Source organism: Thunnus maccoyii, chromosome 8 (genome assembly GCF_910596095.1).
Source record: "Thunnus maccoyii chromosome 8, fThuMac1.1, whole genome shotgun sequence".
Classification (NCBI taxonomy): Eukaryota; Metazoa; Chordata; class Actinopteri; order Scombriformes; family Scombridae; genus Thunnus; species Thunnus maccoyii.
In genome coordinates, this window is record NC_056540.1 from 34,814,868 (window position 1) to 34,829,654 (window position 14,787).

The following is a 14,787-nucleotide window of genomic DNA, read 5'->3' on the forward strand; positions in this document are numbered from 1 at the left end:
AATACAACACATTGTTAAAGATGAAACCAGTGGTTTCCAACCTTTTTGGCTTTTGACGTCTTACAAAAAGCAGTGTGTAGTCGGGGTCACATTTCACATGTCTATGAGTTGTTAACAGCTCCACCAAATAGTGATTTTTCCCTCTAAACTTCTCACATGCTTTCATTTCAATGATGTGAAAACAGATGTGTGAACCTGCTGCGACGGTTCCAGTATAGAAACATCATTATAACATAATTACTGATGTGAAACTAAACAGATAAAGTTGAAAAGCGTTGATGTGACTGATGTTGATCATGTGACTCACAGCACGGCTTAACGAGCTTATTAAAGCATCCTTTCATTAACGAACACTCAGCTGTCGGTTCTGTTATTATAACTGTTCTTTCAGGCTCATTTGCTGCTTCATGGAAATGTGCTGATATGTCGTTTTACACACTGAAAACTATGCTTTTATATGTTTGTCGTAGTATTTTATGTTCCTGTCAGGTAGAAAATAACAAACTAAAGCAAGACGACACTTTGTTCTGTTTATGTTCATCTCATAACCTTTATTTAACCTCCAGAGTCACTGAGGCTGCATCTCATTTACAGTCACATCCAGTTATCATTTGGAGCTGTAACTATGTGCTACTGACTGTTGATCAGTGGATCATGTGACTGAATGTAAAGTTCAGCGTGATGAAGGAAACGTATTAATAAAAGAAACCATTGAAAGAACTGAACTGTTCCAGCAGCTACGTGACTGTAACGACTGATAACATGTTTATTATCAATATATTTGCATCTTTTCACTTTATTTTGAAAATCCAAGCTGCTGCTGATCTTCAGTCTGAACTGTCTGATCACATCTGTTTCTGTCACTAAACACATTTTAATCTCAACAAGTCTGAAAAAAAGAAAAGAATATATCAATTACAGATGAAGGATCAATACAGTGATTGATCCTCTGATGATGGTTCTTCAGTTTAGTGTTTTACTTTGAACTTTATAATCATTTAGATTTAAACTTGTTGAAGAGTTTAAACGCAGCGACATCACTTCAGTTTATTATTAGTGTTATAGACACAGTACAGTACTACAGTACTACAGTACTACTGTAGTACTGTAGTACTGCAATACTACAGTACTACAGTACTACAGTAGTACTACAGACTGCAGTAACAGTGTGTAGTACTGCAGTAACAGTGTGTAGTACTACTGTAGTACTGCAGTAACAGTGTGTAGTACTGCAGTAACAGCGTGTAGTACTGCAGTAACAGTGTGTAGTACTACAGTAACAGTGTGTAGTACTGCAGTAACAGTGTGTAGTACTACTGTAGTACTACAGTAACAGTGTGTAGTACTGCAGTAACAGTGTGTAGTACTACTGTAGTACTGCAGTAACAGTGTGTAGTACTACTGTAGTACTGCAGTAACAGTGTGTAGTACTGCAGTAACAGCGTGTAGTACTGCAGTAACAGTGTGTAGTACTACAGTAACAGTGTGTAGTACTACAGTAACAGCGTGTAGTACTGCAGTAACAGTGTGTAGTACTGCAGTAACAGTGTGTAGTACTGCAGTAACAGCGTGTAGTACTGCAGTAACAGTGTGTAGTACTACAGTAACAGCGTGTAGTACTGCAGTAACAGTGTAGGCTGGTGACTGGTGCAGTTCTACAGTCGCTGGTGAAACACACTAACAGTCTGTGTGAAACAAACACGTCAGTTCAGCTGTGTCAGTCTGCACCAACTGTCAGACACATGGAGGTCAAAGGTCGGCAGCAGCAGAGCAGAACAGACCTTTTCATAGACGCAGTGATGATGACATCACAGCCTGAAATATCAAACAGGAGAAGATTATTGAAATGAGACGATGTGATGTTGAGTAACTTTTATTATATTTATTATATTTATTATCTGTCACGTCTGAATCTACAGAAACAAACAGGAACTTATTGATCTGCTTATTGTTTTAGATGAAGACTATTGATCTGATCATAATGATGCTGTGAGGAAGGCCTGTGTCTACAGATCAATACATGAGGGGATTCTATTATAAACCATATTAATCAATAATATCCTGTACTTTAAGAACTTTAATCTGTGGAAAATAAAAAAACAATAAAACAAATTAAGTTTATTAGAACAGAACATTTGTTTCACATGAAACATAAATTCATCAAAGGAAACATAATAAAAGACATTTAAATAAAATTAAAAGAGTTAAAGAAGAGAAAACAGCATCAGAGGAGGATAACGGTCACAGCGCCCCCCCGCCGGTCCGGTCACACCGGGTACTGCACCCAAAGCTCAAACGGTTTGTTGTTCAGCTCCGCTCCGGCACGAGCATCAATTGCGCATGCGCAATGATATGAATGGCCGCTGCACCTGACGGCCCACCAGGAAGTGTGGCGGACAAATCCTCGGCCGTTAATCCCCGCTCGGCTCGGTAACCGGAGGAGGCAGCGGGCCGGACCGCGCACACTGACCGTCGGCACCGTCTCCGCTCCGGGCTCGGCCTCCGTCCTCCGCCGCCTGTCGCTGCTGCAGACCCCGCTGCTGCTGAGCTGAGGCTCCGTGAAGCTCCGGGAGGCTCCGGGCTCGTCCACCCTGACTGACATGGGATGCTGCGGGAGCGCGGAGGTAAGAACGGCCTGGCCCGGCCCGGCCCGCACCGGTACCGTCCTCCCCTCTCCTCCACCCCCCGGTGTCCTTCAGCAGAGCACCGGAGCGCGTTTATTCTGTCACCGTTAAAGGGAAACGGGTCCCGGGGAGCAGAGAGGGCCGAGCTGGCATTAGAGCCAGGACCGTAATCCAATTAGCTGCTCCCGGGACAGGCGGGTAACCGGGGCCTGTTCCCGGGACCCGGGCTCTGCTGCTCCCGGTAAACAGCTGCGGGGGCAGGGGGAGACCCGGCCCGGTGCTCGGTGCCCGGTGTGACCGTGTGTTTGTGTCTTCTAGAGGACAAAGAGAGAGTGGAGACCGCTGGAGGACCGGAGCTGCACAGACCTGCCCTGGTTCCTGCTCTTCACCGTCTTCTGCGTCGGCATGGTAACCACACAGCCCACCATCCCATAATATACCTGTAGTTTACCTGTAACTAATCAATAATGTGTCTATAATTAATCTATAATCTCTGTATGATAATCTGTAACACAGCCCACCATCCCATAATATACCTGTAGTATATTTCTAATATATCAATGATACGTAATATATATATTACACCCCTATAATATACCTATAATATATCAATAATATATCAATAATAAATCAATAATGAATCAATAATGAATCAATAATATCTGTAAACATGATGTTTGTGTTCTGGCTGAATATTGAACATCTTCTGTTTATAATCGAGTTGAAACGATTAATCGATCAGAAAATTCACTGGTAAATATTTACTGTTATTTTCTCGGTAAATTGATTAAACTGATCAATAGTTTGTCAGATGATCAGAAAGTGAAATGAGGTCACAGCTCCGTCACTCGTTTCTGTTTTCAGAATCAGAGAAACTGTTTGAAACGATTGATCGATTATCTGAACAGCCGCTGATGACTTTTATTCAATAATTGCAGCTCTGAACCATTTTGATAATCAATGAATGTGATTGGTTTCATATTAGACTGAATATTTAGTGATTGACTGTCGGTCGGACAGAACGAGACACTTTGTGCTCCGACAAACTCAAACAAATGATTGATCAGAGAATTGAGAAAATAATCCCATCAACCTAATCAATAATCCAAATATTGTTAGTTTCTATCCAAACTGTGTTTAAATGATCAATAAGAGACTGCTGTGATCAACTCATTGATCTTATTGGCTGAGTTATTGATTGATTGGAACACCTCTATTAACCCACTGATCCTCATCAAACCTTTCTGTCAGCTGATTAATTGATCAATTGATTGATGGTTTCAGTGATCGGATTTAGTGATTTTCGGAGGGTAAACTGGAGCGTATTGATCTGCTGATTGAGTCCTCAGTGATTATTGGCAGCAGTGTTTTGATAGAGCTGCAGATAAACTCTATTATCAATATTGATTAATCTGTCTATGATTTACTACATTAATCAATGAACTGTTTGTAATTTCACCGGAGCTGCAGCGATTGATCGATCGATTGATTTATTAACAGATGAATCATTTAGCTGTCAAATAAATGTCAATACTCAACTGAAGTACAAATACCTCAAACTAAAGTACAAATACCTCAAACCAAAGTACAAATACCTCAAACTAAAGTACAAATACCTCAAACTAAAGTACAAATACTTCAAACTAAAGTACAAATACCTCAAACTAAAGTACAAATACCTCAAACCAAAGTACAAATACCTCAAACTAAAGTACAAATACCTCAAACTAAAGTACAAATACCTCAAACCAAAGTACAAATACCTCAAACTAAAGTACAAATACCTCAAACCAAAGTACAAATACCTCAAACTAAAGTACAAATACCTCAAACTAAAGTACAAATACCTCAAACCAAAGTACAAATACCTCAAACTAAAGTACAAATACCTCAAACCAAAGTACAAATACCTCAAACTAAAGTACAAACACCTCAAACTAAAGTACAAATACCTCAAACTAAAGTACAAATACCTCAAACTAAAGTACAAACACCTCAAACTAAAGTACAAACACCTCAAACTAAAGTACAAATACCTCAAACTAAAGTACAAATACTTCAAACTAAAGTACAAACACCTCAAACTAAAGTACAAACACCTCAAACTAAAGTACAAATACTTCAAACTAAAGTACAAACACCTCAAACTAAAGTACAAATACTTCAACCATAAGTACAAATACCTCGAACTAAAGTACAAATACCTCAAACTAAAGTACAAATACCTCAAACTAAAGTACAAACACCTCAAACTAAAGTACAAATACCTCAAACTAAAGTACAAATACCTCAAACCAAAGTACAAACACCTCAAACTAAAGTACAAATACCTCAAACTAAAGTACAACCATAAGTACAAATACTTCAACCATAAGTACAAACACCTCAAACTAAAGTACAAATACTTCAAACTAAAGTACAAACACCTCAAACTAAAGTACAAATACTTCAACCATAAGTACAAATACCTCAAACTAAAGTACAAATACCTCAAACTAAAGTACAAACACCTCAAACTAAAGTACAAATACTTCAACCATAAGTACAAATACTTCAACCTAAAGTACAAACACCTCAAACTAAAGTACAAATACTTCAACCATAAGTACAAATACCTCAAACTAAAGTACAAATACCTCAAACTAAAGTACAAATACCTCAAATTAAAGTACAAATACTTCAACCATAAGTACAAATACTTCAACCTAAAGTACAAATACCTCAAACTAAAGTACAAACACCTCAAACTAAAGTACAAATACCTCAAACTAAAGTACAAATACCTCAAACTTAAGTACAAACACCTCAAACTAAAGTACAAATACTTCAAACTAAATTACAAATACTTCAAACTAAAGTACAAATACTTCAAACTAAAGTACAAATACTTCAAACTAAAGTACAAACACCTCAAACTAAAGTGCAAATACCTCAAACCAAAGTACAAATACCTCAAATTAAAGTACAAATACCTCAAACCAAAGTACAAATACCTCAAACTAAAGTACAAATACCTCAAACCAAAGTACAAATACCTCAAACCAAAGTACAAATACCTCAAACTAAAGTACAAACACCTCAAACTAAAGTACAAATACCTCAAACTAAAGTACAAATACCTCAAACTAAAGTACAAACACCTCAAACTAAAGTACAAATACCTCAAACTAAAGTACAAATACCTCAAACCAAAGTACAAACACCTCAAACTAAAGTACAAATACCTCAAACTAAAGTACAACCATAAGTACAAATACTTCAACCATAAGTACAAACACCTCAAACTAAAGTACAAACACCTCAAACTAAAGTACAAATACTTCAAACTAAAGTACAAATACCTCAAACTAAAGTACAAATACCTCAAACTAAAGTACAAATACTTCAACCTAAAGTACAAATACCTCAAACTAAAGTACAAATACCTCAAACTAAAGTACAAACACCTCAAACTAAAGTACAAATACCTCAAACTAAAGTACAAACACCTCAAACTAAAGTACAAATACCTCAAACTAAAGTACAAACACCTCAAACTAAAGTACAAATACCTCAAACTAAAGTACAAACACCTCAAACTTAAGTACAAATACCTCAAACTAAAGTACAAACACCTCAAACTAAAGTGCAAATACTTCAAACTAAAGTACAAACACCTCAAACTAAAGTACAAATACCTCAAACCAAAGTACAAACACCTCAACCTAAAGTACAAATACCTCAAACCAAAGTACAAACACCTCAAACTAAAGTACAAACACCTCAAACTAAAGTACAAATACCTCAAACTAAAGTACAAATACCTCAAACCAAAGTACAAACACCTCAAACTAAAGTACAAATACCTCAAACCAAAGTACAAACACCTCAAACTAAAGTACAAATACCTCAAACTAAAGTACAAACACCTCAAACTAAAGTACAAATACCTCAAACTAAAGTACAAATACCTCAAACCAAAGTACAAACACCTCAAACCAAAGTACAAACACCTCAAACTAAAGTACAAATACCTCAAACCAAAGTACAAACACCTCAAACTAAAGTACAAATACCTCAAACTAAAGTACAAACACCTCAAACTAAAGTACAAATACTTCAACCTAAAGTACAAATACCTCAAACTAAAGTACAAATACCTCAAACTAAAGTACAAATACCTCAAACCAAAGTACAAACACCTCAAACCAAAGTACAAACACCTCAAACTAAAGTACAAATACCTCAAACCAAAGTACAAACACCTCAAACCAAAGTACAAACACCTCAAACTAAAGTACAAATACCTCAAACCAAAGTACAAACACCTCAAACTAAAGTACAAACACCTCAAACTAAAGTACAAACACCTCAAACTAAAGTACAAATACCTCAAACTAAAGTACAAATACCTCAACCATAAGTACAAACACCTCAACCTAAAGTACAAATACCTCAAACTAAAGTACAAATACCTCAACCATAAGTACAAACACCTCAAACCAAAGTACAAACACCTCAAACTAAAGTACAAATACCTCAAACTAAAGTACAAATACCTCAAACTAAAGTACAAATACTTCAACCTAAAGTACAAACACCTCAAACTAAAGTACAAATACCTCAAACTAAAGTACAAATACTTCAACCATAAGTTCAAACACCTCAAACTAAAGTACAAATACCTCAAACTAAAGTACAAACACCTCAAACCAAAGTACAAACACCTCAAACTAAAGTACAAATACCTCAAACTAAAGTACAAATACTTCAAACTAAAGTACAAATACTTCAAACTAAAGTACAAATACCTCAAACTAAAGTACAAACACCTCAAACTAAAGTACAAATACTTCAACCATAAGTACAAACACCTCAAACTAAAGTACAAATACCTCAAACTAAAGTACAAATACCTCAAACTAAAGTACAAACACCTCAAACTAAAGTACAAATACCTCAAACTAAAGTACAAACACCTCAAACTAAAGTACAAATACCTCAAACCAAAGTACAAACACCTCAAACTAAAGTACAAATACTTCAACCATAAGTACAAACACCTCAAACTAAAGTACAAACACCTCAAACTAAAGTACAAATACCTCAAACTAAAGTACAAATACCTCAAACTAAAGTACAAACACCTCAAACTAAAGTACAAATACCTCAAACTAAAGTACAAACACCTCAAACTAAAGTACAAATACTTCAACCATAAGTTCAAACACCTCAAACTAAAGTACAAACACCTCAAACTAAAGTACAAATACCTCAAACCAAAGTACAAATACCTCAAACTAAAGTACAAACACCTCAAACTAAAGTACAAATACCTCAAACTAAAGTACAAATACCTCAAACTAAAGTACAAACACCTCAAACTAAAGTACAAATACCTCAAACTAAAGTACAAATACCTCAAACCAAAGTACAAACACCTCAAACTAAAGTACAAATACCTCAAACTAAAGTACAACCATAAGTACAAATACTTCAACCATAAGTACAAACACCTCAAACTAAAGTACAAACACCTCAAACTAAAGTACAAATACTTCAAACTAAAGTACAAATACCTCAAACTAAAGTACAAATACCTCAAACTAAAGTACAAATACCTCAAACTAAAGTACAAATACTTCAACCTAAAGTACAAATACCTCAAACTAAAGTACAAATACCTCAAACTAAAGTACAAACACCTCAAACTAAAGTACAAATACCTCAAACTAAAGTACAAACACCTCAAACTAAAGTACAAATACCTCAAACTAAAGTACAAACACCTCAAACTAAAGTACAAATACCTCAAACTAAAGTACAAATACCTCAAACTAAAGTACAAATACTTCAACCTAAAGTACAAATGCCTCAAACTAAAGTACAAATACCTCAAACTAAAGTACAAATACCTCAAACCAAAGTACAAACACCTCAAACTAAAGTACAAATACCTCAAACCAAAGTACAAACACCTCAAACCAAAGTACAAACACCTCAACCTTAAGTACAAATACCTCAAACTAAAGTACAAATACCTCAAACTAAAGTACAAATACCTCAAACCAAAGTACAAACACCTCAAACTAAAGTACAAATACCTCAAACCAAAGTACAAACACCTCAAACTAAAGTACAAATACCTCAAACTAAAGTACAAATACCTCAAACTAAAGTACAAATACCTCAAACTAAAGTACAAATACCTCAAACCAAAGTACAAACACCTCAAACTAAAGTACAAATACCTCAAACTAAAGTACAAACACCTCAAACTAAAGTACAAATACCTCAAACTAAAGTACAAATACCTCAAACCAAAGTACAAACACCTCAAACCAAAGTACAAACACCTCAAACTAAAGTACAAATACCTCAAACCAAAGTACAAACACCTCAAACTAAAGTACAAATACCTCAAACTAAAGTACAAACACCTCAAACTAAAGTACAAATACTTCAACCTAAAGTACAAATACCTCAAACTAAAGTACAAATACCTCAAACTAAAGTACAAATACCTCAAACCAAAGTACAAACACCTCAAACCAAAGTACAAACACCTCAAACTAAAGTACAAATACCTCAAACCAAAGTACAAACACCTCAAACCAAAGTACAAACACCTCAAACTAAAGTACAAATACCTCAAACCAAAGTACAAACACCTCAAACTAAAGTACAAACACCTCAAACCAAAGTACAAACACCTCAACCTAAAGTACAAATACCTCAAACTAAAGTACAAATACCTCAACCATAAGTACAAACACCTCAACCTAAAGTACAAATACCTCAAACTAAAGTACAAATACCTCAACCATAAGTACAAACACCTCAAACCAAAGTACAAACACCTCAAACTAAAGTACAAACACCTCAAACTAAAGTACAAATACCTCAAACTAAAGTACAAATACTTCAACCTAAAGTACAAACACCTCAAACTAAAGTACAAATACCTCAAACTAAAGTACAAATACTTCAACCATAAGTTCAAACACCTCAAACTAAAGTACAAATACCTCAAACTAAAGTACAAACACCTCAAACCAAAGTACAAACACCTCAAACTAAAGTACAAATACCTCAAACTAAAGTACAAATACTTCAAACTAAAGTACAAATACTTCAAACTAAAGTACAAATACCTCAAACTAAAGTACAAACACCTCAAACTAAAGTACAAATACTTCAACCATAAGTACAAACACCTCAAACTAAAGTACAAATACCTCAAACTAAAGTACAAATACCTCAAACTAAAGTACAAACACCTCAAACTAAAGTACAAATACCTCAAACTAAAGTACAAACACCTCAAACTAAAGTACAAATACCTCAAACCAAAGTACAAACACCTCAAACTAAAGTACAAATACTTCAACCATAAGTACAAACACCTCAAACTAAAGTACAAACACCTCAAACTAAAGTACAAATACCTCAAACTAAAGTACAAATACCTCAAACTAAAGTACAAATACTTCAAACTAAAGTACAAATACCTCAAACTAAAGTACAAACACCTCAAACTAAAGTACAAATACTTCAACCATAAGTTCAAACACCTCAAACTAAAGTACAAACACCTCAAACTAAAGTACAAATACCTCAAACCAAAGTACAAATACCTCAAACTAAAGTACAAACACCTCAAACTAAAGTACAAATACCTCAAACTAAAGTACAAATACCTCAAACTAAAGTACAAACACCTCAAACTAAAGTACAAATACCTCAAACTAAAGTACAAATACCTCAAACCAAAGTACAAACACCTCAAACTAAAGTACAAATACCTCAAACTAAAGTACAACCATAAGTACAAATACTTCAACCATAAGTACAAACACCTCAAACTAAAGTACAAACACCTCAAACTAAAGTACAAATACCTCAAACTAAAGTACAAATACCTCAAACTAAAGTACAAATACCTCAAACTAAAGTACAAATACCTCAAACTAAAGTACAAATACTTCAACCTAAAGTACAAATACCTCAAACTAAAGTACAAATACCTCAAACTAAAGTACAAACACCTCAAACTAAAGTACAAATACCTCAAACTAAAGTACAAACACCTCAAACTAAAGTACAAATACCTCAAACTAAAGTACAAACACCTCAAACTAAAGTACAAATACCTCAAACTAAAGTACAAATACCTCAAACTAAAGTACAAATACTTCAACCTAAAGTACAAATGCCTCAAACTAAAGTACAAATACCTCAAACTAAAGTACAAATACCTCAAACCAAAGTACAAACACCTCAAACTAAAGTACAAATACCTCAAACCAAAGTACAAACACCTCAAACCAAAGTACAAACACCTCAACCTTAAGTACAAATACCTCAAACTAAAGTACAAATACCTCAAACTAAAGTACAAATACCTCAAACCAAAGTACAAACACCTCAAACTAAAGTACAAATACCTCAAACCAAAGTACAAACACCTCAAACTAAAGTACAAATACCTCAAACTAAAGTACAAATACCTCAAACTAAAGTACAAATACCTCAAACTAAAGTACAAATACCTCAAACCAAAGTACAAACACCTCAAACTAAAGTACAAATACCTCAAACCAAAGTACAAACACCTCAAACCAAAGTACAAACACCTCAACCTTAAGTACAAATACCTCAAACTAAAGTACAAATACCTCAAACTAAAGTACAAATACCTCAAACCAAAGTACAAACACCTCAAACTAAAGTACAAATACCTCAAACCAAAGTACAAACACCTCAACCTTAAGTACAAATACCTCAAACTAAAGTACAAACACCTCAAACTAAAGTACAAACACCTCAAACCAAAGTACAAACACCTCAACCTAAAGTACAAATACCTCAAACCAAAGTACAAACACCTCAAACTAAAGTACAAATACCTCAAACCAAAGTACAAACACCTCAAACCAAAGTACAAACACCTCAAACTAAAGTACAAACACCTCAACCATAAGTACAAACACCTCAAACTAAAGTACAAACACCTCAAACTAAAGTACAAATACCTCAAACTAAAGTACAAATACTTCAAACTAAAGTACAAATACCTCAAACTAAAGTACAAATACTTCAACCTAAAGTACAAACACCTCAAACCAAAGTACAAACACCTCAAACTAAAGTACAAATACTTCAACCTAAAGTACAAACACCTCAAACTAAAGTACAAATACTTCAAACTAAAGTACAAATACTTCAACCTAAAGTACAAACACCTCAAACCAAAGTACAAACACCTCAAACTAAAGTACAAATACCTCAAACTAAAGTACAAACACCTCAAACTAAAGTACAAATACCTCAAACTAAAATACAAATACTTCAACCTAAAGTACAAATACCTCAAACTAAAGTACAAATACCTCAAACTAAGTACAAACACCTCAAACTAAAGTACAAATACTTCAACCATAAGTACAAACACCTCAAACTAAAGTACAAATACCTCAAACTAAAGTACAAATACCTCAAACTAAAGTACAAATACCTCAACCATAAGTACAAACACCTCAAACTAAAGTACAAACACCTCAAACTAAAGTACAAATACCTCAAACTAAAGTACAAATACTTCAAACTAAAGTACAAATACCTCAAACTAAAGTACAAATACTTCAACCATAAGTACAAACACCTCAAACTAAAGTACAAACACCTCAAACTAAAGTACAAATACCTCAAACTAAAGTACAAATACCTCAAACTAAAGTACAAATACTTCAAACTAAAGTACAAATACCTCAAACTAAAGTACAAATACCTCAAACTAAAGTACAAATACTTCAACCATAAGTTCAAACACCTCAAACTAAAGTACAAACACCTCAAACTAAAGTACAAATACCTCAAACCAAAGTACAAATACCTCAAACTAAAGTACAAACACCTCAAACTAAAGTACAAATACCTCAAACTAAAGTACAAATACCTCAAACTAAAGTACAAACACCTCAAACTAAAGTACAAATACCTCAAACTAAAGTACAAATACCTCAAACCAAAGTACAAATACCTCAAACTAAAGTACAAATACCTCAAACTAAAGTACAACCATAAGTACAAACACTTCAACCATAAGTACAAACACCTCAAACTAAAGTACAAACACCTCAAACTAAAGTACAAATACTTCAAACTAAAGTACAAATACCTCAAACTAAAGTACAAATACCTCAAACTAAAGTACAAACACCTCAAACTAAAGTACAAATACTTCAACCTAAAGTACAAATACCTCAAACTAAAGTACAAATACCTCAAACTAAAGTACAAACACCTCAAACTAAAGTACAAATACCTCAAACTAAAGTACAAACACCTCAAACTAAAGTACAAATACCTCAAACTAAAGTACAAACACCTCAAACTAAAGTACAAATACCTCAAACTAAAGTACAAACACCTCAAACTTAAGTACAAATACCTCAAACTAAAGTACAAACACCTCAAACTAAAGTGCAAATACTTCAAACTAAAGTACAAACACCTCAAACTAAAGTACAAATACCTCAAACCAAAGTACAAACACCTCAAACTAAAGTACAAATACCTCAAACCAAAGTACAAACACCTCAAACTAAAGTACAAACACCTCAAACTAAAGTACAAATACCTCAAACTAAAGTACAAATACCTCAAACCAAAGTACAAACACCTCAAACTAAAGTACAAATACCTCAAACCAAAGTACAAACACCTCAAACTAAAGTACAAATACCTCAAACTAAAGTACAAACACCTCAAACTAAAGTACAAACACCTCAAACTAAAGTACAAATACCTCAAACTAAAGTACAAATACCTCAAACCAAAGTACAAACACCTCAAACCAAAGTACAAACACCTCAAACTAAAGTACAAATACCTCAAACCAAAGTACAAACACCTCAAACTAAAGTACAAATACCTCAAACTAAAGTACAAACACCTCAAACTAAAGTACAAATACTTCAACCTAAAGTACAAATACCTCAAACTAAAGTACAAATACCTCAAACTAAAGTACAAATACCTCAAACCAAAGTACAAACACCTCAAACCAAAGTACAAACACCTCAAACTAAAGTACAAATACCTCAAACCAAAGTACAAACACCTCAAACCAAAGTACAAACACCTCAAACTAAAGTACAAATACCTCAAACCAAAGTACAAACACCTCAAACTAAAGTACAAACACCTCAAACCAAAGTACAAACACCTCAACCTAAAGTACAAATACCTCAAACTAAAGTACAAATACCTCAACCATAAGTACAAACACCTCAACCTAAAGTACAAATACCTCAAACTAAAGTACAAATACTTCAACCATAAGTACAAACACCTCAAACTAAAGTACAAACACCTCAAACTAAAGTACAAATACCTCAAACTAAAGTACAAATACCTCAAACTAAAGTACAAATACTTCAAACTAAAGTACAAATACCTCAAACTAAAGTACAAACACCTCAAACTAAAGTACAAATACTTCAACCATAAGTTCAAACACCTCAAACTAAAGTACAAACACCTCAAACTAAAGTACAAATACCTCAAACCAAAGTACAAATACCTCAAACTAAAGTACAAACACCTCAAACTAAAGTACAAATACCTCAAACTAAAGTACAAATACCTCAAACTAAAGTACAAACACCTCAAACTAAAGTACAAATACCTCAAACTAAAGTACAAATACCTCAAACCAAAGTACAAACACCTCAAACTAAAGTACAAATACCTCAAACTAAAGTACAACCATAAGTACAAATACTTCAACCATAAGTACAAACACCTCAAACTAAAGTACAAACACCTCAAACTAAAGTACAAATACTTCAAACTAAAGTACAAATACCTCAAACTAAAGTACAAATACCTCAAACTAAAGTACAAATACCTCAAACTAAAGTACAAATACTTCAACCTAAAGTACAAATACCTCAAACTAAAGTACAAATACCTCAAACTAAAGTACAAACACCTCAAACTAAAGTACAAATACCTCAAACTAAAGTACAAACACCTCAAACTAAAGTACAAATACCTCAAACTAAAGTACAAACACCTCAAACTAAAGTACAAATACCTCAAACTAAAGTACAAACACCTCAAACTTAAGTACAAATACCTCAAACTAAAGTACAAACACCTCAAACTAAAGTGCAAA

General features: G+C 34.0%; 1 protein-coding gene across 5 annotated transcripts in view; it reads left to right on the forward strand.

Annotated features, from left to right (window-relative positions):
• Positions 1 to 14,787, forward strand: part of slc44a1b (solute carrier family 44 member 1b) — a 46,518-nt gene that overhangs the window by 692 nt on the left and 31,039 nt on the right. For 2 of the 5 annotated variants that reach the window (XM_042419150.1, XM_042419151.1), the window contains exons 1-2: positions 1,850 to 2,624; positions 2,943 to 3,032. In XM_042419150.1, coding sequence (XP_042275084.1) covers positions 2,601 to 2,624; positions 2,943 to 3,032 — 114 coding nt within the window. In that variant the 5' untranslated portion in view covers positions 1,850 to 2,600. Of the gene's footprint in view, positions 1 to 1,844; positions 2,625 to 2,942; positions 3,033 to 14,787 lie in introns of those variants that run through there. The other 3 variants (XM_042419149.1, XM_042419148.1, XM_042419153.1) reach the window with 3 other exon arrangements.